We start from the raw sequence: 24,598 nt of genomic DNA, 5'->3' as shown, positions 1-24,598 counted from the left end.
CCGTTACGAGGAGAAAAACTGCTTCCCACACGCCGCAAGCCCAGCCTATACTCCCCACGTGAATGTGTGCATACATATACATATATATATGCATATATGTATATGCATGTGATGTGCGTTGGTGGGCGTGTACCTGTGTGCGAAGGGAGGCCCGCGTGTGCTTTTCTCCGCGGCCGAGTTCAGTTGTTTCGCGGCGCATGCGTCCTGTGTGCGTGAGCTTGTGAATCTGTCTCGGCACGTCTTTCTCTCAACTCGCGTTTCGCGATCTTCTGCGCGGAAAGGGCGCCGACGAGGGGCGCGTCCCGTTTTTCTTCGCTTTGCTCTTTGAGCTCGTCCATTCTGAGGCTTGGTCTGCCGAGGCAGCACGCCTCTGTCTTCGTTCCCTCTGGAGGCAGGTTTCTCTCCGGATGAGATGGACAGAGACGGAGGGGCGTGCTGCGCCTTCCCCGCAAATGCGCAGTTCGCGTGCGCCTATCCAGCCTAGAAAACGTCGCAGTGCGTCTTTACGCCTGCCGCGGCTTTCTCGTGTATTGACGAAGTCTATTCACTGGACAGAGGAGACACTCCTGCTTCTAGGATCTGCTTGACGTCGCCATCGGATCCGACTGCGACACAGTCCTCTCCGCAGGATCATGCGACTCTGCAGGGTTTTGGTTGCGAACTCAGCCCTCAACCTTTCGGGGAAGACTCAGCGTGGAGCGGTGCCTCCTCCGCCTCTGCAGTCAGGGCCGCAGGGTCGAGTTCAGGTATCCCTGCTTCGTTTGTGCTCTCCTCCAGCCAGCCAACAGCTGAATCTGAAACTAGATCTCAGAGCCTTCACGACGCAGACAAGATGCAGCGTGAGCGACCCGGAGGCCTTTGATTCTGAGAAAAGACCTTTCCTGAGGCCGGGCCCCTTCCCTCGCCGGCTCTGCTGGCGCCGTAGAACCGGCGATGCGTGTGATTGAGGAGAGACGGTGTCAGCTAGAAGGGCAGCGGCGGAGAGGAATTTGCGTTCCACCTGGAAAACGCAGCCAGGCACACCTGAGGAGGACTCAGCGTGCCTTTTCGAGGGCAGCAACTCAGTTCTTGAGAGACTCCCGACACGGGCGCGACCTTCCACTTCCCTCGCATATTTCTACGCACACTCGTGGCGTCAGACCGCGACTTTGTAGAGAGCGACTCCGCACCGGTCACAGTGGCGTAGGTACAACGCGTGGGTCGGCGGCAGAGCTGTTTCATTCTCTAGTTTCTAGGGCACAGCTTGTACGATGATCGCTGAGAGCTCAGAAGTCGCGTTCCTAAAGCTTTTCAGGGACTCAGGCCGCGTCCTGCCGTTAAGGTGTGCGTTGCGGTGCGTATCTTTCGGAGTCCAGCACACAGATATTGATCAGAGCCGCGATCTGCGAGCAAGGCTCGCTAGCAACACTGTTTTTTGTGTCCACGAAGTGCGTTACTCGAGTCGAACTGCCCAAGGATTCGTGAGTCAACAGCAGCGGGCGGCACCTCGTGGCGAGTGAAGCCCCGCGGCGCAGAACTTTGCGCTGGAGGTACTTCGCAGACAGTTCGCAGTAGCTCTTACGAGGTTTATCCCGCGCAGAGAGCTGCCTCTGCAGAGTCGAGAAAATGCTTTTTCTGGCCGGCGGGGTGGGGGGTGGGAAGGCTCGGTGAAAAGGCGAGTGCACATGCGAGTGCTGCTTCGCCTGGAGTTGACAGAAGGGGCGGTTGAAAGCCAAGTGCGACCATTCCTTCTCCTCCTCCCTCGAACAGCCACGAGATTCACGACAGAGACAGCGACAGCTGCGAAGAGAGGCGGCTGACGTGCTGCGCTCCTTCATCCGAGGGCGAGAAGAACTGCCAGAGCGTTCTGAGGAGCTCCCTTCGCCCTACTGTTTCGAATGTGCAGTTTGTCGGTAACGCTGCAACTACGAAGGCCTGCGCTCGTTTTGTAGCTCGACGACGCGTTCACCGCGTGTTTGAGGGACGCAGGTCTGCGCCTGGGATTCAGCTAAAGATTTTCAGCGACTAGGAATTCGGAAGTCGTAGTCATCCGCGGCAGTTGAACCGGCGCCCCCGCCCCAGCGTGTCTCTCACGCACAACGAGGCGGGCTAGACTATGAAGTGAAAACGTGAAATGGAAAAACGCCGGTGCCACGGCACTCAGCCAGCGGCGCCCAGCCGCTCTCTCTCGAGGGGCTGTCGCCCCCTGTCGCCCCGAGTCGCATCGCCACACACTCAGAAACCGCGAAATCTGGAGCCCGATAATCTCCCCACATGCAGACACGAGCTAGCTGCGGCGCACGCGCACACGACGGACGCGCTGCGCTCCCTCTCGCCGCTGAAACGGCACACGAACGAACTGTGAGCACTGCGCAGCTCTCCATTCCTCAGATACTTTTTTGAAACGAAAAGTGGCCCCCAGGAAGAAGCGGCGGAGTCGCTCCGCCGACAGCCATCCTGGGGCTCCATCTTGTTCCCTTTTATTGACATGTCCCTGGAGTTAGAAAAAAACCGAGCGAGGGCAAGCCCCCGAGTCTCCTGCCTCCGCCCCCTGAGTCGCTCTTTCTCTCTCTCGACCCGCGCTTCACAGACGCTCCTGAGCGTCGACGCCTTCGATCACAAGTAGGGAGCGCACGTGGGGAGCAGCGCGGCCCTCTAGAGCTCGTCGTGAAGCACTTTGAATTGTTTTTTCTCCTGTTCGAGGAGCTGCTCCCGCGGGCAAAGCAGCGGAGTCGTCAGGACGATCGCGTACCGACACGGCGCCACCTCGCTGACCTGCGACGAAACGTGCAACCGGATGAGAAGACAGCGAAATGCATCTCACGAGAGAGGAGGCGCATGACGCGCGAATACATGGAGCCCACGCACACACGCGAGGAAGCGCCAGTCTCTTAAAGGCGCCCCTGCCTCCACGATGAGCGCACGGAGACCTGCTTATGCTCCAGGCATTCCACACGGGCTCCACTGCTTTCGCGACCAAGGCCAGAGACATCGAATCCGCCACGCGCGCTCCTGTCAAGAGCGACAGCTACTCGCCCCCTTCATACCGTATATTGCAAATACAAATGCATATCTAGTCACGCACAGATATATATATATATATATATATATCCATATACACATATGTTTTATAAACATACATATATATGGATACTCACAATACATATACAATAAATATATTCAACATATATATATATATATAGGGGCGACGAGGGTCGCCGTCGGAGTTCTCAATCGCGTAGCCTGGAGATTGCCGCTGCAGGCGCCTGCGTTGTCCCTTGCCGACAAAGCCTCGGTTGCGGCCTTCACAGCGGCGCGCGGGCTAGGCGCCGCCGCGCGGCTGTGGCGCTGCTCACCTGAACGACGGCGAGCTCGGGTCCGCAGTGGATGAGGGCCTCAGTCTCACGTTGCACGTCGTCGGCGCAGCTGTCGCCGTCGAGGAAGAGCATGGAGAAGCAAAGCTGGTGGTCGCCGGGGTCGCCGTCGTCGCCGAGTGAGTCCTCCTCCTCCTCTTCGGCGCCCTTCTTCTCGCCTTCGGGGCGAAACGAGATGCCTGCGGCGCCCTCCGCGGCGGCGGTCGCGGCGTCAGTGCGGCTTTGCACCGCTCGGGCCTTTGCGGAGGCCTGCAGGCCCCGGGGGGCAGTCTGCAGGAGCCTGCGCGCGGCGGCGGAGCCCCGCGGGCAGCGCACGAGCTCCAGCGAGTCAAACGTGCCCAGCAGAAAGGACGGCTCTTTCGCCGCACCCCCCGTGAAACGCGCCGTGTCCGGCAGTCGCTCGCCCTCGCGCGCCGCCGACGCCTGATACGCCGCAAGCGCCTCCTGCGCGCGACGCGGCCGGTAGGGGAATTGGCGCACGCTGTCAAAGAGACACAGCTGGTAGTCGAACCTGCGCGCAGGTATTCAGAGAGAGCCTCGCTCGTGACTCAGGTTGGAAACCGCAGCACCAGTGAGAATTGCAATCCTGCGCGTCACCGCAAAGAACGCGGCGCGAGGTGATGCAGACGCGACAAGAGAGAGAGCGGAGAGACAGCCAGTAGGCGTACACACGCCGCGAAACGTAGCCGTGCGCACTTTGGGACCGACACATCCTGGTGAGCTACGTCAGGACGTTTTTGATGCAACCCAAAATCCCCCACTCACCTGCGGCGGAGATCAAAGGTGAAGAGACACGTCGAGTAGAGCGGCGCCAGGAGGCCTTTGACGCCTTCCGCGTGCCGCAGCTGTGCGCTCAGCCTCTTTTTCTTCTCCTTGAGCTCCTCCAGAGACCGATGCAGCGACCCCCTCTCTGAGAAAAACGAGTGTGCATGCATCCATAGACGTGCAGCGCCTAAATCACGCAATCCTGTGGACATGCCTACACCGAGGTGATGCCTTTCGCAAAGCGTGAAGCGTCTGACGGCCAGAAACAAAGGCCCTACCTTCCGGGGGAGTCGCAGCGTCCGTGGCGCAGCACCCCGTGAAGCGCTGTCCTCCCCGACAGAACCGCCTTGCAGGTCTCCGTCTTTTGGGGTGTAGGGTGTCTCGACCAGCAAGGACTCTCTCTCCCTGGCCCTGTTTGTGAGACGCTTCCTCCAAACTCGAAGCGCGACGCTTACTTTCTTTCTTGGGTTGGGGGGCAAGACCCATCCAGGCGAGGCCGTCATGGACGGCCTGCACTCCGCGGCGCGCGGCGCCGGCGGCGCTTTGCCAGAGGCTGTCTAAAACTGCGCCGACGGCCGAGCCTCGCGCGCTCTTCGCCTCCTCTTCGTCCTCACTCTCCTCACTCTCCTTCCCCCCCTTCTCCCCCGCGCCTCGCCTCTGCTGCTGCAAATACGCCTCCAGCGCCGCGCGGCGCGCCTCGGCGGCCTTGGCGGCGAGCGCGGCAGTGCGCGTCTCCACTGCTCTTGTCGTTGTCTGGGCGCCTCGAGCCGCTTCCTTCGCGGCCCGCTGCGCCTGCCCGAGGAGCTCGTACTGCGGGCGCGGCGGCGGGAACAGCGCGAGTTTCTCTGGGCGCGAAAATGTCGCGGGCGGCGGCGCGCCGACCTCCGCCGCGAGGCCCGCCTCGACGCCAAGGTCACCGTCCTCCTCTTCTTGTTCTGCTTCTGCCTCTGCGCCGGTCTCGCGCTGAACGCCCCTCCGCGCGTCCTGCCGGACGTCCTTCAGCAGCGCTTCGCACCACCCGCGGAGCTCTTCGTCAGCGCTCTGGGCGGCGAGCTCCTTCACCTTCTGCGCCTGGCCTCTGGGGCCCTCGCGGGCTGCCACGATCTCGCGCTTCACGGCCAGCTGGAAGGCCGCGTTGTGGTGTACGTGCGCCGGCGCAGCGCCCTTTCCGGCGTCGGCGTGGCGCCACTGCCGCTCCAGCCACTGGCAGTTCAGCGCGTCCTCGAGGCGGCGGATGGCCGTCTCGAGCGCCGCCGCCTCCTCGGCCTTCTGCCGCAGCAGCTGCGCGACCTGTTGCTCCTGCGCGGCGACCTGCGCCCGGACCGCCTCGACTGTCGCAGACGCCTCGCGCCTCGACGCCTCCCACGCAGCTGCCTCCTCCTCGCAGCGGTTCGCGCACGCCGCCGAAGGCCCCGCCCGCTGCGGCGAGGTCTCAAATGGAAAAAAGGCCGCGAAAGGACGGTAGCCGACTGCGCGCACAGGTAGCAGCGAGACGTCCGCAGCCTCGTCAGACCCGTCGCAGCAGTCTGAAAAAAAAGCGACACGCAGAGAGAGAGAGAGGGCCACCAACCGCTGTCACACACGCCACAGATGTGCGCGAAATAAGCGGCAGCGACAACCAGACGCGCCGCAACGCCCCCGGCCCCCTCTACGCTGCCCTCGTCCCTCCCCCCCGTCTTCCCCCCCCGCCGGCCCCCCCGCTGGCGCGTTTTCTGTTCGTCTCTGCTGGCCCTGGTGTGTTGCGGCGGCAGGCCTCGTTCGCGGCTTACCGCACACGCCGTCGTGGACTTTCATGGGGGAGATGACGCGCGGCTTTCCTGTGGACGCGCCGCTGCCGTCTTGGCTCGCGCAGAAGAAGCCGGAGGCGCCCTTCAGTCTGCGGAACTCCTTTCCAGCGCATCCGCCCGGCCAGCGGCAGGGCCCCGTCTGCGCCTGGCTGGTGGCGTCGCTCTCGGCGGGCCTCCCGCCCGCGTCTTCCTCCGCTAGGAAGGCCTGCAGCGCGGCCCGAAAGCGCATGGCCGCCGCGGAGTGAACAGGCGCGACGCCGCTGCACGCGTCGGTCCCCGGCTCGTCGAACCCGTCGCCGCGGCAGTCGCAGAAGTTGTCGTTGATCATCGCCCAGGGGATAAGTGCCCCCGTCGAGGGGCACTTGAAGAACGCGGAGGAGACCTCCTCCTCCCCGCGCGCCAGCTGCGCCAGAGGGTAGGCGAACGAGCTCTCCGCAGGCGGGGAGAAAATAGGCTTGTAGGCGCCCGCGACTGAGACAAACGCGACGCAGGAAGGGCGGGGACACAGTACCAAACACATCATCAGACGAAGGAGACACGCGAGGGGCGACAGCTACAGACGCGGCCAGCTTCACACTCGAGCCGAATGCACGGGTGGAAACGCCGCTCAAACGCGGCGCTGCCCTCCAGTTGGGTCGCACACCGCCTGCGAAATAGACTGCTCTGCACACGCGAGGCCGCAGAGCCTGGCTTCCGCACGTCGAGGTGCCTCGGCAGTCACGCAGGAAATTGAGGCTAACAAGGCGAGAGAGCGCTGCGTAGCAGACTTCGCGCCTCCCGCGGGTGTGAAAGAACCTTTTTCAGGACTCTTAAGGCCATACACAATTCGCTGCGCATGTGGGCGGTTGCTACGCAAACTCCCCCCCGCGAGCCGCCCCACCCCTCCATCCCTCCCCAACTTACGCCTTGGATTGACACCTCTCGGAAGCGCGTAGTCGTCGGATGTGCTCATCCCGCGCTTCCTCTGCTGGCCTCCCTCGCGGCGCCCGCTGCTCCCTCGCGCCTCGACGCCATCCTTCGTTTTTCTGCTCGGCGCCTCGCCGGTCTGCTCCGCTTGCGGCGCCTCGGCGTGCCTCGCCTTCTCTAGCTGCGAAATGCCCGCAGCGGCCTTGTTTGGCAGGCGCGCCACAGGCTGAGCGGTGACGCGCGTGGCGGGCGAGAAGGACGCAGCCGAGGGCGCCTTGTCGCATGCGCTGCAACAAACAAGAGAGGAGAGCACCAGGCCAACGAAGAGGAAACGACGCCCAAGGTCTCCTCCTCCCCTCCCGCCAGCGCAGCTGGTCTGCCTGCGAGAGGCCTTCATGGCGGAAGGAAAAGACTTGAGCGGACACGGCAGCGGAAGTTGTAATGGAAATGGGGCCCAGCGAGAAGAAAGAGTGATGATCGGTCCTCAATGTGGACGCCGAAGAGTCCCGCGCTGCCTCTGGAGTAGCCTAGTGAGCGAGTGTGCGTGGAACGGTGCGGCTGAAGAAGAGAAGCATGCGTGTGTGATCGCGGGCGATCGTCGCCCAAAAAGCATTCCAAGGGTAACCCCCCTAACTCTTCCCTCCTCCGAGAGCGGACCGCGTCCCAAGAGTGTCGGTGCTTGGAAGAAAGCCAAAAGTCTCCGCGACCGGCATGTGCATCTAGAGCAAACGGTAAAAGGCGAGATTGCAAAGCTCGAGCGGGAACGGGGGAATCTTTGCAGACGACGGGGGCGCCAAGAAGAACCAACCACGAGAACTGCTGGAAAAAGGACGGGGAAGAAACTACACGGAAAAAAGACGCGGAAATCACGCTTGATCACGTCACTACTCAAAGCTGGGCCTTCAAAATCGGCGTACATACGCTGCGGTCAAGAGCACGGACTGTGCGGAAGTGCTGCGTTTGGAATCGGCCAAAAACACTTCCTTCCAGCTGAAAACGGCACGCGAAAAAGGGACTGAATACCTCCTGTATGGTTGTAAAGCAAATCGAATCCCGGATACTCGAAAAATCGCGTCCCCAAAGACAATCCAACAGTGACAGAAACATTTAGATCCAACGGCGGCTGCCTGGCGGGCTGTACGTACACTACACTTTTGACAATCAAATATCACTTCTTCAGATGCTCGCCGAGCCTGCCGCGAGCTCCCAGAAGAATGAAACCAAACTGGCGTCTCTGTTTTGCGGAAGAACAGCAGCACACGTCGCTTGCCGCGACGATTGTTACGGAAACGGCGACGAGCATCGACTGCATGGGTCACCTTTTCTTCCGGCTAGGTTAGATCGTCGGCGAACTCCCGTGTTTGCAGCCTTTGCCGGCCTCCCCTCCCTCCAGAATGCATCAGAACACAGTTTTGGTGAGGATTTCACGCACTGTGCGTCTGCTGTGAAAAGGCAGAACCCTGACATTTTCCATAGCTTGGTGGAAAGGCGCGCTTCTCTCGCAAAACAAGCTCTTGTTCAGCGGAGCAGCACGAGAGAGGTTGCGGCAGACGTTGCCTCTTCGCGAGAGACTCTACACAGATCGTACACCAGTCAGGAACGGAGGAAATGCCTCGGAGCTCTCGCAGACCGTGCGTAGTTGCGCTTAGAAACGAAATGCCGACTCTAGAGGAAGCAGAAGCTCGGGTGAGAGGGCGCCTGGGGGTCGGATATGACTGTCTCCCATTCGATGCGACGTTGCGAAGGGCCGCACACGCACAAGCGCACAAGTGACCTTGTACACGCGAGGTTCGCCTGCCTATTGGAGACTGGTCTTCGACAGAAATCTACGTTTGAGCCATTCTCGACTATAAACACCCGGTTTCCCGCACAGCTTAGTGAGGCATTCTCCTCGACTACAGGGAGCAGACCCTGAGGCCGCGGAGGCGTTAGGCTTGCCTTTGTTGCCGTCGCTTCGGCCGCCAGGACGAGATCGCCAACGTGCAACCACGTCGCCTGGTGTCGAAAAGCTCGCGTCGGCGATTCACTTTCCATTATAGTGCCTTCACTCAGTCGATTTGCGGTCACGTCGTTTGTCGGGGCTCTCACCTCGCCCCCGAGGTCAGGGTGCGGCGTGTAAATCAACAGGAGCTCAAATGGCCAGGCGATCGCTGCAGTTTTTGTGGTCCTAGGTGTCTTTCGTACGTGTTTCTTAAGAATTTCGATATACGGGGGAAGAGGTGACCCAGGGGCGTCTAGGGTGTCCTGCGCTTGGCGTGGAGTCTCCGCGGCGGCTCATGCGCGTTCTTCGGCCTTCCTCGTGGGTCTTTCCCCGCTTCACTCGCCTCCTCCTTCTTCGCATGCACCTTCTTCTGCCTTTTAAGAAACAGCTATCGTGCCTCTCTTAGTCTCTCCTGCGCGCTCCGCTGCCCGCTTCTGGCCTAGTCCATTCGTGTTCGCTCCCTTCCTTCGACCGCCATGCGTCTCTACTCCTCTGTCTCGCTGTTCTTTCTGCGCGGTCTTCCGTGACTGCCGTCTACGCCACGAGATGGAGGCCCTGCGCGCGTTTAACTGCCGCGCCCTGCGCGACTAGACACATTCTCTCCAGGCGCACCGTTCCCTTCGTTTTAAAATTTCAAAAGTATTCATGTATATATATACTATTGCATATATATCTATACATAAACATATATATATGGGAAGGGTGCTGTTTGGAGCACATCCGTACTCATCTTCTCCCGGTGTTTCTTCTGTTTTTTGGGCTTCGTGCTCTCATTGTTTCGCTTCCTGTTTCTTGTCTCTCGCTTGCTTCTTCCTCTCTTCTTTATCTGCTCGATCCTTCACGTTCCCCCCTCCCTGCGGCCTTCAATTCCGACGTGCCTTGCATTTTTCCGACTTCGAAACCCCATCTTGAGTTCTTCTTGGACGCATGGAGGAAGGCGAGGAGAGCCCCTCCGTGGCGCCCGCCGGCTGCGACGCCTGGCTGACTCAAAAGGGTTTGAGTCACGTTGCGCGCGGACTTGACTCTGAGGAACTGCACTTCTGGTGAGAGCCCAGCGTGTTTCTTCGAAATTCCATCCGCGCCAACAACATGGCAAAACGAACCCACTCACTCAGCCTCGAGGCGCTGAGGACCCGCCACGTAGCATACAGAGGCAACAGAAGCTCTCCGGTTACGCATATAGGTATATATGTATATATGTATATATAAATGTATGTATATGTGCATATATGCAAGCATGCATGTCCGTACATGTTCACATATATGTATATTTAGCTGTATATATACGTATATATGTAAATATGTGTATATGTATGCATATGCATATATATGTGTGTTACCTATATGCCTGTATATATATATATATATATATATATATATATATATTTGTCTGCATATGGAGGATTTTTGTGCGTCTTTTTGCAGGTGGAGTCTGCGGAGCTTTCTGCGGGAGCAGCTCGAACTCACTGTCGGCGGGCGTCCGCGTTCACTGGCCTCCGCTGTGGACGCGCCTTCGCTGCAAGACTCTTCTTCTTCGCGCCCGGCCTCTTCGCTGGCGCGCGCTGAGAAGCGCAGACGCTTTACCTGTCGGGGAGAAAATCCCACGAGTCGAGACGCGAAAAAGGTCAAATTTGGAGCGGCAGCTGCTGAGGAGGCTGCGGACAGCGCTAGCGACGCCGCCGCAGGAAGCTCAGTCGCAGAGGCCTCTCTTTCCCCCCTCGTTTCGACGCCTCTCCGCGCCGCCTCAGCATGCCGCTGTCGAGAGGACAGCGGCGCGCGGGAAGGCGGCGAAAAGAATCCCGGCGCGGAAGGGCGCGAGCCGCCGCCCGGACGTGAGGGACACGGAGAAGGCCGGGGCGGGGATAATAGCGCAGCGAAGAGTTCGGCGAGCGGCGCGTACCTTGTCGAGGGCGCCGACCTCTCGGGGGAGCGGCGCGTCTCCTGCCTCACGACGAACGACGCCTCCGCCCTGCAGGTGAGACACCCGCCGAGGCAGACGAAGCGAGGCGCGCGAGGCGGCCAGCAGAGACTTGAGAAACCGCAGTGAGCGCGGAAGACAGAAAGAGAAGGAGATAGGGAGAGAAAGGGAGAGAGAGAGAAAGGCAGCAAGCGCCGCAGCGAGGGCCGTGCAGGAGGCGGGCGGCTGTGTGTCGAGGGCGCGGAACTGAAGAGACGCTGCTGAGAACTCTTCGGGACGAGTCTAGCGACTCGGAAGTGCGCATAGGCGCAGCCGCGTGGATATGGAGTAGATCTCAGAGGCCGCCTGCAACGCGCGCCACGCGCAGTTCGTCTTTTTCTTCTCTCTGTGAGGGGATTCGCACGTTTCTCGTACTGAATGTTTTTGCAGATTCATCTCTAAACTCCATAGCCACGAGTGCAACGTTTGAGGATCAACTGGAAAGGCGGAATCCAACGAGAAAGGCGCATAGGCAGAGTTTTTTTCTTGTCATTCATACGGACCTTGCAGCCTGTGTGTGCCGCATTGACGGTTTCCTTCTTCTGCAGCTCTCCTTCTCGCTCGCATGCTCGCCGGCGGCCCCACCGCTGTACGGACACCCGGCGGCCAGCGTCTTTCTCCTCCTGCGAGAAGCGTTGCGCACGCGCGTCTCTTCAGACTTTTCGCTTTCTGTGGGCCGGCGCCGCGCGAGGAGACAGGAGGGGGGAGGCGGCGCAGCCGCCGGCGACCCCCCCGCCTCTGCAGGGAGGGCGAGTGAGGCACAGCGCGCGCGAAAAACGATGAAGACTCTCTTCAATCCGGTAGCGCACGAGGGGGCGGAGCGAAAAGGGTCGAGCGCAGGCGCCCACGCGAAAGAAGGAGACGACGAAGCCGGCGAGAGTCTCTCCCTGAGCATGTTGATTCTGGCGCACCACGTGCGTGCGCTGTCGCCACAGTGGATCGCGGACTGGATCGTCGCCGTGAGCCAAACACGAAACGAGAAAAAAAAGGAAAAAAAGGGGTCGCGAGAAAAGGAAGCGCGGAGGAGAGACGAGCGGAGGAGAGATACAGCGCGAGTCTGGTACACTGGTGCTGCCGAGCTATTTCGGGATTGCGCACGCAAACCCAGAGTCGTTTCCGCATACTTGCCTCTGCATTTACGTATCTCTGCATTTTTATATATATGGGTAGGTATAGATATAGATATAGGTAGATATAGATATGGATATAGATAGATAAATATAAATATATAGATATAGATGTGGATATGAACATATATGTACATATATATACGGATACACTTAGATATTGATACAGAGAGATACGCGTACATATGCCTATCTGTACGTGTATGTGGAGAGTGCAACTTTCTGTCGCAGTCACGGAGAGCGTGTGTGTCTTCTCGAATCGACAGAGCTGGAGCGGCCGTGCCCTCTCTCCTCCAGCTAAAATATAAAACGCCAAGGGACGATGGAGAAGTGAAGCAGGAAAAAGTGGTGTACGCACACCTCAGCGACCTGTCGGAGGCTGGAGCGCAGAAGCGACTTCCCACTGGCCGCTCGACTCTTTTTTCTGTTTATTCGGCGCGCTGGACTTCACCATTCGCCTCTTGCAGTGCGTTTCTCTTGCAGCAGGCGAGCACGCGCTTGTTTTTGTTTTCTGTCTTTCTTCTGCGCAGTTCTGGCTCTCTCTCTTCCAGGCGGTTTTCGCCTTCCTGGCCGCCCGCCAGGTGTCTGTACACCAGGCCGCTGCGCGCGCCATCGCAGATCCGCTCCGCGAGTTTTTCTCCATGGATTTGACGTCTGCGCTCTCTTCGTCTCCCCCCCTAAAGGGCGATGCGGATGCCGCGCAGACAAAGAAAGAAGCGAGCGAGAAGAAAAGCGAAGACGGGGGAAAGGCGCAGGCGGAAGAGCTGGGCGAAAGCACGGCTCTCGCGGCGGATTCAGAGAAAGCGTGAGCAGTGACGCGCGTGGGGCACTCGCCCCTGTCTCTATCTCTCAACCTGATATTGACTCGCTCCCTCAGTCGTATCTCGCTCTCTGTGTCCGGTTCCCGGTCCTGTCCTCAACCTCTTCCTCTGTCTGTGTCCCTGCCCGCGAGAAGCCGCAGGAGAGCTTTTGTCTTCCTGACTTCGTGAAACCTCTGTGGGAGGAACCTGTGCGCGTCTCCTGTTCGCTGCGCCCTCCCTGAGAAGCCATTTGGGCTCCGCGAAGCTCCGGCACCAAAAACTGCAATTTGTCGCATTTTCAGGTCCGTGGGTCCTCACGGGTTTCGCCGCGCCCGCCACGTGCGCGTGCGATCGAAGACGTTTTTTCTTGAAGAAAAAAAACTCGACAGACAAGCGCAGGGCGCCAAGCTCCCGCGCGAGGGGGGGGTCTGACGTCCCTACCGAAGGGATGGACATGTGCGACAATACCACGTTTGGTTCGAAGTTTAAATGTAGTTTGAGTTATAAGAACGAAATAAAGACACGGTAGTCCCTAGAAATCAGAAGAGGACTCCGGTTACCAGATGCAGACAACGAAGTTCTTCTGACTGCAGTAGACCAGAAAAAGAACGGGAAGAGTTACGGCAAGTCAGCAACGAGACCATCGCCCATGCCGCCCGCGTGCGAACAGTAAAGACATACTTAAACGAACAGAGAATCGCAGATAAAGAGAGTGAAGCCGAGAAGCAGGAAACAGAAAATCAATGGGCACCAGCGCGGGGGATTTTCATAAGCTCAGCAAGCGTGTGCCTCCGCTCGTGAGTTCTTTTGTCGATGTCTCCGCCGGGTCGAGTTAGTTCTCAGGCGCCTGTCTCACGCCGCCTTCGGCTTCTGCACAGCGCCCGCTCGCGAGCGCGTCTCTGCGAGTACCTTCACCGTGTTGTGGCGGTACCAAAAGATCTGCAGAAAAGACACGCGGCATAACTCGTCAACCGATCAACGCAGAGCTGAGGGCTAGAGAACAGAGCGCGCGCGAACGAACTGAGGAAGACGCCGACGGGGTGAGGAGTCCTCAGAAATAAGAAATAAATCAAAAGAAGCACTCTTAACGTTTGAAGCACTTCAGTCGACGCCGCTATGCCTGTCGCCGCTCGGTGAACTCTCCCCTTCGCGTCGCCACGACGCTCTCAATGACAGAGGAAAGAAGAAAGTGACGGCCGAACGATTGTCCCGTGAAGTGCCCGTAATCGAGCACCAGCTTCTCTCAGAAGAGAGAAAAACACACGAAACAGTCGCAAAGAGACTCCACAGGATCTGCCGCGTGACGGCACGCTCCTCCGGTCGACGGCCAGTTCCAGTCCGACGCACTGTAACGGTGTTGCAACGTCAAAGCGCCCCCACCGGGCTCCGCTGTCAGATCTCCAGTGTGTCTAGAAGGAAAGCAGCTCCTCTGTGCCGCGCGTGGAGCGGTCGATGTGGGCCTCGAACTGCCTTAAGGGTGAACGAAACTCTCGCACTTCAATTTTGTCCGCTGAAAGTCGCAGGGCGATGCAACGAGGGAAGAGGGGTGGAGTGGGGGCCGCCGAGTTTTCTTTTTCAGAGGGGCCTGCGCACTCACCTGGAAGAGCGGGATGGCGTTCAGAATCGTGGCAAGCGTGCAGGACATCTGAAACTCAAAAACACGGTGCCCACGGAAAGCTAAAGACACTCGGTAAGAGAGACCGACATGAGAGAGAAACACACGCAACCCCGCATCAACGCCACCGACACTGCATTTACATATATGTAAAAATACATGTAAAAATATACGAATAAGTGTAAATATATATATAAATAAATACATATGAATCCACTGATAAAAATTAATAGATGTAGGGAAGAGAGAGATCGGCGGGCTCTGGCTGGAGGTCTTGGGAGCGTGATCCTCGCTTCTTGTTCGCTGGGTGGATAGCCTCTTGTATGGGGGCCAACCGCTACAGGCGCAGGGCGTCGCCGCCTCGGCTTTCTGCTTCCTCACCGTCACGAATCGATCCGACAGGGAGACGAGAGAGGTGAAGAGGCGCGCGAGGTTCCCACAGAGCATCAAGCCGCCGGTTATCGCCGAGAGCTGCCCTGTGTGCTTCTGCGACCAGTTCTGCTTGATTTGCGGCAGGCGCGAGACGAAAACTGCACGAAAGTCAAAGGCAAGAGGCGAACGAAAGAGCCGCGTAAAAGCCCGCCAGAGGCGCTACCACGCCCGGCGCAGAGGCAGAAACAAAACGCAGAAAAACCGAAAACGCCGGACACGCTGAAAACGCGAAGAAGGCAGTAAGGAGAGAACGGTGCGCGCGTTTCCTCTGCCGCATCCCTTTGGATGGCCTGGCGGGTACGAATAGCGTGGCGTTCACTCTTGTATTCGCCTTCTTGGGTTCGTCTGTTCGGCATATACGACCCAGCGGGAGCAACGCTGAAGGAGAGACACTGAACTCCCTGCTGCCAGAAAATGCAGAGGCTGCGTGTCTGTTTGCGTGGTTTACATCTGCTGGGTTTGTTCCTGCTGGGCGACGCCTTTGGCAGGTTGCCCAAGAGGCAGCGGCGAGCGTCTGTGATCGCCTCACGAAGCGGAAAGGGCGCGAGCCCGAGGGCAGTCGCGAGTTTGCGAGAGAAAGGCGCGCGTGTGCCGGCGACGCAGTATCCGTAGCCGAAAGTCGTGGCGAGCAGGAGGAAGGAGAGACACCCCAGCACGCGCTGAGGGCGAGTAAACGTGGAGACCTGCATCGTCGTCGCAGTATGTTGCGTGACGTCTTCTTTCGCGCGCTTCGCTTCGGCGTCCGCCTCCACGAGCCGCACACGCCGCGCAGGCCGGTAGTACCAGAAGAGCAGAAGAATCCAGAGATTCTGAAACGCTGAACAGGCAGGGCAAGCAGACGCGACGCTCCTGGTGCCCGCAGGAACGGGCTTCGAGCAGCCGCCCTCTGGCCCCCACGCGCGGAGGTGAAAAGCAAGAAAAGGCGCATGCGGGATCAACAGAAGACACACAATGAAACGACACAGAAGAGATAGGATGCGATCCCCCAGAAGAACAGAGTGCGCGCTTAAACGCAGAGAGAAACGGGAGATAGAGAAGGGGTGAAATGGAGACAAAAGGCACCACGGAAACGACATGGGAAGAGAAGGAAAAACGCAAAACTCACACGAGAAAAGGAAACCCACAGTGTCTGCATCCGAGAGGGAAGTCACCGCGCGCACTTTGCTACTTGCAAGGCATTCGTTCATTCTCTCTGTGCTCACACGTACCTCTCGGCAAGTCTGCTGAGTATGTTTTCGAGGCTCAACAGCCGGGGAAAGGGTTAAATACGAAACTGAAAAAACTTACAGACGAAGAGCATCTCGCCCCAGGTTGTGAACGGGTGTTGCTCAAGGACGTTATACACCACAAAAATGGCGGCGCTGATGGCCTGAAGCATACACAACACAGCATGAGAGGCAGACGAACGAAAGGCGGATGAGGCAACATCTGCTCTGCCGGCATGTGCGTCGGCGATTGGTGCGCCCTCGCACAACACATAAAAACCAGACTCAGCTCCGTCTGCACGAATGGACTTTGCTCAACATCGAGACTCATCCTGTCGGCGGCAACGAGCGCGCCTGCGTGCACTCGAGGCGCGGCGCGAAGACGGTGTTTCCGTGGAGCGCGGTGGAGACTTCCAGCCAGATGCCTAGCAGCGAATTTGTCCACATCGGCTAGCGTTCTGGAAAGCATGACTGCGGCTAGAGAACCCAAGGGCAGGTCGGAGTCGGACGCCGCAAGCCACACGGCATCCTCGGGGGCGCGAGGTGGCGCGGGCCACGCGCATGTGTAAATCCTTCCCCCAGTTTAGGAAGTCGGTGTAAATTCACGCGGCCTGTCGGAAATGCGCCTGAGCGTCGAATGCGCACAGGCCTGATCGCGTACGAGGGTGTACGAGAGCCTTACGGTGCATGTGGCTTTCCGCCGAAACACTTACTTCGACGTAAACCGACAGCTCCGCCAGGCCCTCGACCCCTCGGGCTCTGATGATCTTGAGGAGTTGCGGAAGCTTGACGAGACTGCCGCCGACGAGGACTCCGAGGCTCAGGCACGCCGACAGAACCTGGAAAGGCGCAAGCGAGCGGGAAGGGAACGGCAGACGCAGCGGTGCAGAGTTGAACTTGAAGAAGCGCGCGAAGTGGCTCACTAGATCCGCGAGACAGGCCAAAAGTCCGCTCCTCTATGTTGGACTGTGAGCTGATGATGGAGGGGGTGAAGCATACCGTCGTTTCACCTGCATCTGTTCACAAAACTTACTTGTGCGAAACACTGCGGATCCTGAAGTGGCGCAAACAAGGTGTCCGTACATCTCGAATCTGCCAGCCAGAATTCTCCCTTTGTCGAAGGCGAAGACACAGGCATTGCAGACGACAGATCTGCATCCCCGACGGGGTCTGCACCATTCGGCAGCTCCATTGTCAGTCTCTAGTTGTTGGGAAAATCGACGAAGGAGAGTTGCGTGGACCACATGCGGGCGCAACTGAAGGCACGAGACACCACTGCGGCCCGGGCTAGCACACGGGTGAATCAGCAAGACAGTCAGAGCTGCTGATGCTTGCTTTTTTCGAAATGCTCGTTCACGCGCTGAGCAGCGGAAATGAAGAGCGAAAAGCTACGGACGGTGCGCTGTGTCTGTGAGCAAGCAGCGGCTCGCGCGCGCGAGACGGCGAAGCAACAATGTCGGCACGGCGGATAGTTCCCACACCTAGCTCCTCCACACTGATCAATTATACTTATTGAATGAAGCAAAAGAGAGGGAACTCAGCAGATAATTTGTATCAGTAGCCGGTGTCTTGAAAGAGCGCAGAGTCGCGTACCGCCGACGGGGAAAAAAGGACCGGAGGCGACACTTGGACTGCAAAGTGTCCTACAAATGCAGAGGAAATAAGGGAGAACGCGGTGTGGTGTGCTGGGATCTGATGAAACTAACGGAAAACGCCCGGAATCGCGCTGGGGAGGGCGGAGGAAAGTAAGTCCGCTGCACATGCCTTCTTCGGCCGGCTTCCACAATCGAACAGCCAAGGCGGCCGCCGGGGGTTAGTGCTTCGCCGGAAGAGCGGAAATGGCAGCCGTGTAAATCTCGTTTCTGAGGGGTGATTGGGCGAGATCGCGCAGCAACATTCGTCGGTTTGGAAAGACCTCAGGTAGGCATCTGTCCAGTTCCTCGTTCTCTTGAGTGTCTAACTTCCTGGGCTGGCGTGCCTCTACAGCTGTGCTTGTGTGCAGCGTGTCTATGTTGGCTGGCGTCACTCGTGCTGCATCGAGAAAGTTGCTGCGGCGTTAGTAGGTAATCTCCCTGCTTCCGCGGTGAAAAACGTACGCCATTTTTGTGCATCGCGGGCATGTCGTGCGACAGTGGCGCGTTTGTCCAGCGGCGTCGCCCAGGCGGCGTGGGTCTCCTGTAAAGGATCGTGTCAACTGTGGTGCGCCCTGCGACGCGAGGTAGGCGCCGGTCGGCTGTCAGGCGGGCTTGAGGTCTGTCTCGTCTGCTTCTCGGTCGAGAAAAAACGGAAATCCGCGGCATCGACTCGCAGAGGTTGTCTGTCTTTCTGTCTGCTTCGGCGCGCCGGAGCTTTCTTCATGTTGTTGTTGCACCACGCGCCGCGACAAACGTCGGCGCGCGCCGCTCGTTTTTTCGTGTTGCTCTGGGCACCGGCAGGCCTCCGCGGTTTCTTCCCGTGGCGCCATTGCCCGTGCATGCGCGCGCACCGCGGATGATGGAGTTTCAAGGGTCGCGTCCACCTCGCCGGAAGCCCCACAATGCCAAAATTCCTTTTTAGGTATGATCTGTCGGAGTGTTTCCGTTGCGGGCATCCACTACTAGCTGTTTCAAGCAAGCAGGCTTTCCTGTGCACGTCTTGTCTTTAGGCCCGTCCGCTTCTGCGTCCCTGCGTCTGTGTCATCCCCACGTCTAGACTGCGTGAAAATGTGCGGCATTCTCGCGATTTTGATGTCGGGTCTGGACTACGAGCAGTTGCGGCAACTGGCTCTCTCACGCTCTCGACTGTAAGGCCGCAGCCAAGAACGCACCACGCAGCCAGCACCGAGGTCGCACGGCAGCCAGGAGTTAGGGCACCGGGTCCGGTCCGCTGCGGAGCACGGGCTGTGTCCCCGGCGCCTCTGTATGGCAAACCCAGACAGAAACAACAGAAGCGTTCCACAGATCACAGAGACGCGCGGGAAGGTGGGACCTCTCGCTCCGGGTACACACGGCGCGGACCCGACCGCCGCGACTGCGTGGAGACTGGCTTCCGTACGAACGCGGAGGGGGACGAGAGACGCTAAAAACATGAGGCTGTCTCTGAGTTTCCCCCCCTTCATGCCGTTCCAGTCTACCGCGTGGCGGCTGCGATCGGTTTCCGCAGTGCTTCACATCACGAGTACAGGCCGGCCGCGCTAGGCGCAGCCGACGCCGCCCACGGTGGTATCCTCATTCTTCTGTGAATCGGTCTCGGGGTTGGCGCATTTCTTTTGTTTTTCGCCGTCTCGTAGCAGCCTCGACGCAGGTCGAGGCTTTTCTGGTTTCCGCTCCCCTTCGTGCAAGCCGGCAGAACCCCGCCGCTCGCGCTCACAAGTGATCCTTAACACGTAAACCCGCCTCTCTGGGAGACTTTTCGGAACTGCGACAGGTGCTTCATGTTGCATCTCTCACGTGTGCGGGGTGTAGAGCCCCTGTGGCCGCGCGATGCGGTGCCGTGGGGGCGGGGGTCGCGACTCGTGTGCGGGAGTGCGGGAAGGTCAGTCTGCGCGAACGGCGCGAGTGTCTGAGCTTGGGTGTTGAGAAGGCGTGTGCAGCTTTTTTTGTGGCTTCCGTGCGTGTGGCGCATCTGTTTTCTCACGGGTGCGCGCGCGTGTTCCTTCTGCTTGCAGTTTGCGTCATCGCGGCCCGGACTGGAATGGCGTTCATTTGCAGCAGTGCTCTGCCTCGCTGTTCAATGTCCTCTGCCACGAGCGACTCGCAGTCGTCGACCCCGCCTCCGGCAAGCAGCCGCTGTTTGACTCAACGAAGAGCAGTAAGTCTCCGTTTCCTTCCTCTTAGGCGCCCCTGGGGACGAGGGGGGCGGCGCGGCTGAGTCCGCGGCCTTCAATGGAGCTTTCGCAAAGTGGCTCCGCCGAATGGCGTGCGGGAGCGAGCCGCGGACGCGCCATTGCTCGGCGCTGCGTGTTGTGCCGACGCTGTCTGCAGTTGCATGCACAGTGAACGGAGAAATCTACAATCATGTCGTGCTCAAGGAGACGATGCTGCCGGTCGAGGAAGTCACCCAGTGGACTACCTGCAGCGACTGCCAGCCGCTTCCGTCGCTGTACAAGTTCCACGGCACCAAGATGTGCAACATGCTGGACGGGATGTTCGCCTTCGTCATCTCCGATGGCCGCACAGGTACGTCTGCCGCTGCAAGCTTCTTGTCACGCATTGGGGCACTGGTCGGCTGATCCTGCGAACGGGCTAGCGGGGGAGGAGCTTCGTTACCGATCGCCGTAAAGTTCGAGTCCACCAACAGTCCTTTTCAGGGCCGGTGGAGCGCGGTTCCGGCCTCTCGCTGCAAAGGACGATGCTTCGTCTACGCTCGGTCATCGAGGGCGCCGGGGATGACTTGTGTGTCGCACTCGTTTTTTTTTCGCTCAACTTTTTTGCCGTGTTTGCATGAGGCGCCTCCGCTTTCCGCCGCATGTGCAGGCGACTTCCTCGCGGCGCGCGACCCGCTGGGGCTCTGCCCGATGTACGTCGGGTACGCTTCAGACGGGAGTATGTGGTTCGCGAGTGAGCTGAAGGCGCTCACGCGCGACTGCGAGCAGGTGACTGTCTTCCCTCCTGGCCATTTTTACTCCTCGAAGCTCAACGAGGGCAAGGGCGGCTTCGAGCGCTACTACAACCCCTCCTGGTGGGGACTCGAGAGGCCGCTGCCGACTCGGAAGTGCGACTTGAGCCACCTGCGCGAGGCGCTTGAGGCGGCTGTGCGCAAGCGCCTCATGTGCGACGTCCCCTTTGGGATGCTGGTCTCGGGTCGCCTCGACTCCTCCATCGTCGCGGCCATCGCCGCTCGCGAATTCCAGAAAATGTCTGAGAAGGAAAAAGACAGCCACCTGTGGACGCACCAGCTATATTCCTTCTCCATCGGCCTCAAGGGCTCCGCCGACTCCCAGGCCGCCAAAAAGGTCGCAGGTAAGACCCACGTGGGACGGGTGGGGGGCGGGGCGGCACACGGATGAGACGCGCAGACGTCACAAAAGGGCACACGCGGAGGAGGCAGGCGGCAGCTCGCTCTCAACGCGCGCGCGGTAAGAGAGTGGCGCCGTCTCTCGGTGGTGTACTTATATTTATATATATATATATATATGTACGCGTGCATGCAGACGTCTTGGGCACGCATCACTACGACTTCACCTTCGAGCTGGATGAAGGTCTGGATGCTCTCGACGACGTGATCTACATGATCGAGACCTACGACATCACCACCGTTCGCGCCGCCGTGCCCATGTACCTCCTGTGCCGGTAAGACGAGGGCTGAGGCTGCTTAGAGTCTGCTGATGATCGTGGAATGAAGGGCTCCCGTCGAGCCAGAGAAGGTCTGCGGAGTCTCCGTCCGGCGAACCGCACTGTTGGCTAGATGCGATGAAGAACTGCTTGCGCACAAATCCAGAGGTCAAGCCGTAGGATTTCGCAGTCTCTGCCTTTCAAGAATTTGCTTCGTCCCCCGTAGACGGTGGCAGCGGGGAGACCCGCGACGGCGAGAGCCTGTGCGTGTTTTTTAGAGAACGTCGCACATCTTCAGCAGTCTGGGCGGTGCTCGCAGGAATGGAGGGCACGTGTAGTCAGAAAGGCGCGAGAGGAGCTTGTTGCTCGCGGTTTTAGGAAAGGCAGTGTCGTCGAGCGTCTGCTGTGCGCGCCAGACTGGTGAAGTCAATGGGCATCAAGGTGGTGCTGACCGGCGAAGGCGCAGACGAGGTGTTTGGGGGCTACTCGTACTTCCGCGACGCGCCCACGCCAGAGGCATTCCATCGCGAACTGCAGAGAAAATTGGATCTGCTGCACTACTACGGAATCCTCCGCGCCGGCAAGGCGTCGATGGCGTGGGGCATCGAGGCGCGCGTCCCCTTCCTCGACCGCGAATTTCTTGAGTTCGCCATGAACGTCGATCCCGCGGACAAGATGTGCGCCCAAGGCCGCATGGAGAAACAGATCCTCCGCGACGCCTTCAAGGGCTACCTCCCAGACGAGATCCTCTATCGGCCCAAGCAGCAGTTCGGCGGTGAGCATGAGGCGCGCCAGGCGATTCATTTGGACAGTTACGTTGGTTTGTTTGATGGTATTTTCTGAGATGACAACCGCGGTCATTCTGCGCGCACACCTCTTCCTCTGGAAGGGCACTGCGCGCGGAAAGACTCCTGTGGGCGACGTGCTTCTTTTGCGCAAAGCACGCCATCCGTGTGGACATCAGCTGGGCGTCCCGGGACGTGTACGTTCTCCGTCGCCTTCTGCAGCCCGCAAGCGGGCCTCGGGTGCGTGGGAACGGCGTCGTCGTCTCATCTGCTCTTCTCCTCGCCGCCGCGTCAGCTTTGGTTTTATTGGAGCGCCGGCGCGGGGTGTGCTGCGGGTCTGTCACTGCAGAAGCTGTGGGCAGCGAGTGGATTGACGAACTGCAAAATCACGCGGAGAGGCGCGTGACTGACACGATGATGCGGAACGCGCAGGTGCTTTTCCCGACCAACACGCCTGTGACGAAGGTGAGACAGTGGCTGTGGAAATCTTGCTCAAGACCCTGATGCGTGAAAGGCGGGAAGGGGGGGGGGATCGAGGACACAGCCAGTGTGTGGAGGGCGGGGTCTATCTAAGGAAGGTGTGTGTGCGGGATGTGAAAGGTTTCGTGGCTCTCGAGGTGGGGTGTCGCTCCCTCAGGAAGGCTACTTGTACCGCATGATTTTTGCGAAGCACTACAACAAGGGCAGCGCAGCGCGCACGGTTCACACAGGCCCCTTTGGCGGTTGCTCGTCTGCTCAGCTTGACTGGAATAAGAAAATCCAGTAAGCGCGCGGTGGAGGGTAAAATGCAAGGAGCTCAGCAGAGAACCAGAATGTTTGCCGTCCCATCTCTCATCATTCGCGTTGGGAGCGAGGCGTGGGCGAGCCGGTTTCGCTCTGTGGTGAGAAGCTTCATGTCTGCCTCTGTCGGTCTTGTGTGTCTTTAGCAGGAACAACGGCGTGGAGTCTGCAGCGCCTATTGAGGCGCGCGGCATCCATCAGCACAGAGACTAAAGTGGCCGTTGTGGAGCGGCACCCCAGAAGCGAGCGGAGGCAGACAAGCGCCACGTTGCGGCAGCTGATTGGCGTCCGCTCGCCCGGGCTGGATGGGCCACTGGTGCACTGGGGGTGGAAATCACACGCTCGCCGTGGTATCCCCGTGATACAGTTCCAACATAGGCGTCGGTGCTTGTTCGTCATATCGCTGAATGTATACAGAATGCGGCCTCGCATTTGTTTCAGCGCGGGAAAAGGTGCATTTCGTGGCGCCATGAGCGCTGCCCAATGAGGGGCCTGGGGCCTCACAAGTCCGATCCAGAGGAAAGTGTTCTCCGTGGTTCATCCAGGATGTTTGTGGGACGGCCTACTTGCGAGCGCCCTGAATCACTCTCTCCGTGATTTTTCCAGTACATTGGTTTCGAGCGTGCACAGTGGTGACTTCATTCGAAGAGTGCTCGTGTGTTGGTTGTCAGTTCAGGTGGTCCTGGGCTGATTCGACGCGCGCGTGCTGATTGACACAGGGAGGCAGCTCCACGGAAAATCAACGGGTGCAGTCCCGAGTGCGATGTCGTCCAATGAGTGTACAGTGCGAACTGAGTTGGATGTCCATGTCGCAGCTGTCTCCAAGTCAACTAAGCGTGGGGAAGACACCCTGAAGGACCCTAGAAAGGCCGCCACAAACCCCAGCTTCCTCTAAGGTTTCTGAGTCCCTCTTCCGCCAAAAAGCAGGAAGCTGCAGTTTTAGTTTGCTAGCCACGCGAATAGAGAGAACAGCAAGCGGGAGTGTGGGTGAACACCCGTTCAGAGGTTCTGAGTTGTTGCAGTCACGCCCTTCGCCCCTCGGTACAGCAGCAACTGTCGGTGGCAGCTTTGCCGCGCTCAAGACGCAGAGCGATCATGCAGAGGAAGCAACTGGGCCTTGCAAAGGGCAAATATATCTGGTCCTGCCTGCCACTTTGCTTCAGTCTTCGCGCTGGTCGTGGCAGAACTGTATGGGCAGTGTCAGTGCTGGGCTACAGTTTCGGGACCGCAGAAAGTGCCACGTAAACAAGCATAGGTGGCATGCGTATGCGGCGCGTTCCTAGTCAGTTCATTGCTGTTGAGCGCCATGGGAGTCGTGTCTGACCTTGCCTAGCAGCCCTCCTGAGGAAATTCGACGTTTGGTTATGCGGCCTGTAATTTCCTTAAGGCAAGCGTCGCTGAGCATGATCAACGCCATCTGCCGTCAGGCGGATCGGTCCATGTTTCTGTAAGGATCGAGTCTCACCTGCTACGTGGTGGTAGGCTTTCTCCTACTGGACTACCCGACGCGCGGGTGAATCTCTCAAAAATCACAAATGAGATGGGAGGGGGCTCCACAGTGCAGTTCCTTTTGTGCCACTCAGCTGAATGTAGGTCGCTGCACATCGCGAAGAACAGCAGTTTGTTTGCATGCAAGACCAGGGTCCCACCTTGGGGCTTTGTGACAGCTCATGGAGATGGATGTTTATAAGAGTAATGAAATGATGTCGCCACCTTTCGGGTTTCGCAGCGCACTTGATGCCAAGGTCTGAAGGAAGGACACTTGAATACGCAGAGAAGGCGAAACGTTTCCGGCTGTGTTCTGTAGGCCCGTCGCTACGGAAAGTCTAATTCCATCTCGCAGCTTCCCCTCC

General features: G+C 58.9%; 5 protein-coding genes across 5 annotated transcripts; 2 read left to right on the top strand and 3 right to left on the bottom strand.

The window, feature by feature from the left end:
* Positions 1-2,634: 2,634 nt before the first annotated feature.
* On the bottom strand, positions 2,635-7,208 carry BESB_013460 (uncharacterized protein; the record flags this gene model as incomplete). Its single annotated transcript, XM_029360076.1, has 6 exons — positions 2,635-2,754; positions 3,336-3,864; positions 4,119-4,263; positions 4,574-5,644; positions 5,888-6,376; positions 6,809-7,208. The coding sequence occupies 6 exons, from the start codon at positions 7,206-7,208 to the stop codon at positions 2,635-2,637; spliced, it is 2,754 nt and encodes a 917-aa protein (XP_029216743.1).
* A 232-nt stretch (positions 7,209-7,440) lies between these two features.
* BESB_013450 (uncharacterized protein) lies at positions 7,441-7,530 on the bottom strand (the record flags this gene model as incomplete). The annotated part of the gene is made up of 1 exon (XM_029360075.1): positions 7,441-7,530. The coding sequence occupies one exon, from the start codon at positions 7,528-7,530 to the stop codon at positions 7,441-7,443; it is 90 nt and encodes a 29-aa protein (XP_029216742.1).
* Positions 7,531-9,719: 2,189 nt separating this feature from the next.
* On the top strand, positions 9,720-12,685 carry BESB_013440 (uncharacterized protein; the record flags this gene model as incomplete). Its single annotated transcript, XM_029360074.1, has 4 exons — positions 9,720-9,835; positions 10,218-10,767; positions 11,298-11,708; positions 12,407-12,685. The coding sequence occupies 4 exons, from the start codon at positions 9,720-9,722 to the stop codon at positions 12,683-12,685; spliced, it is 1,356 nt and encodes a 451-aa protein (XP_029216741.1).
* A 1,462-nt stretch (positions 12,686-14,147) lies between these two features.
* BESB_013430 (uncharacterized protein) lies at positions 14,148-17,120 on the bottom strand (the record flags this gene model as incomplete). Its single annotated transcript, XM_029360073.1, has 5 exons — positions 14,148-14,321; positions 14,673-14,821; positions 16,011-16,092; positions 16,642-16,767; positions 16,962-17,120. 5 exons carry the CDS (start codon positions 17,118-17,120, stop codon positions 14,148-14,150), a joined length of 690 nt encoding a protein of 229 aa, XP_029216740.1.
* A 1,510-nt stretch (positions 17,121-18,630) lies between these two features.
* On the top strand, positions 18,631-22,958 carry BESB_013420 (putative asparagine synthetase; the record flags this gene model as incomplete). The annotated part of the gene is made up of 9 exons (XM_029360072.1): positions 18,631-18,710; positions 19,575-19,717; positions 19,891-20,085; positions 20,383-20,868; positions 21,060-21,198; positions 21,597-21,955; positions 22,315-22,430; positions 22,603-22,727; positions 22,895-22,958. 9 exons carry the CDS (start codon positions 18,631-18,633, stop codon positions 22,956-22,958), a joined length of 1,707 nt encoding a protein of 568 aa, XP_029216739.1.
* Positions 22,959-24,598: the final 1,640 nt, after the last annotated feature.

This window comes from Besnoitia besnoiti, chromosome IX (genome assembly GCF_002563875.1).
Source record: "Besnoitia besnoiti strain Bb-Ger1 chromosome IX, whole genome shotgun sequence".
In the NCBI taxonomy this organism is placed as follows: Eukaryota; Apicomplexa; class Conoidasida; order Eucoccidiorida; family Sarcocystidae; genus Besnoitia; species Besnoitia besnoiti.
The sequence above is the reverse complement of the archived record's forward strand: the minus strand, read 5'-3'. Positions and strand labels throughout refer to the sequence as shown.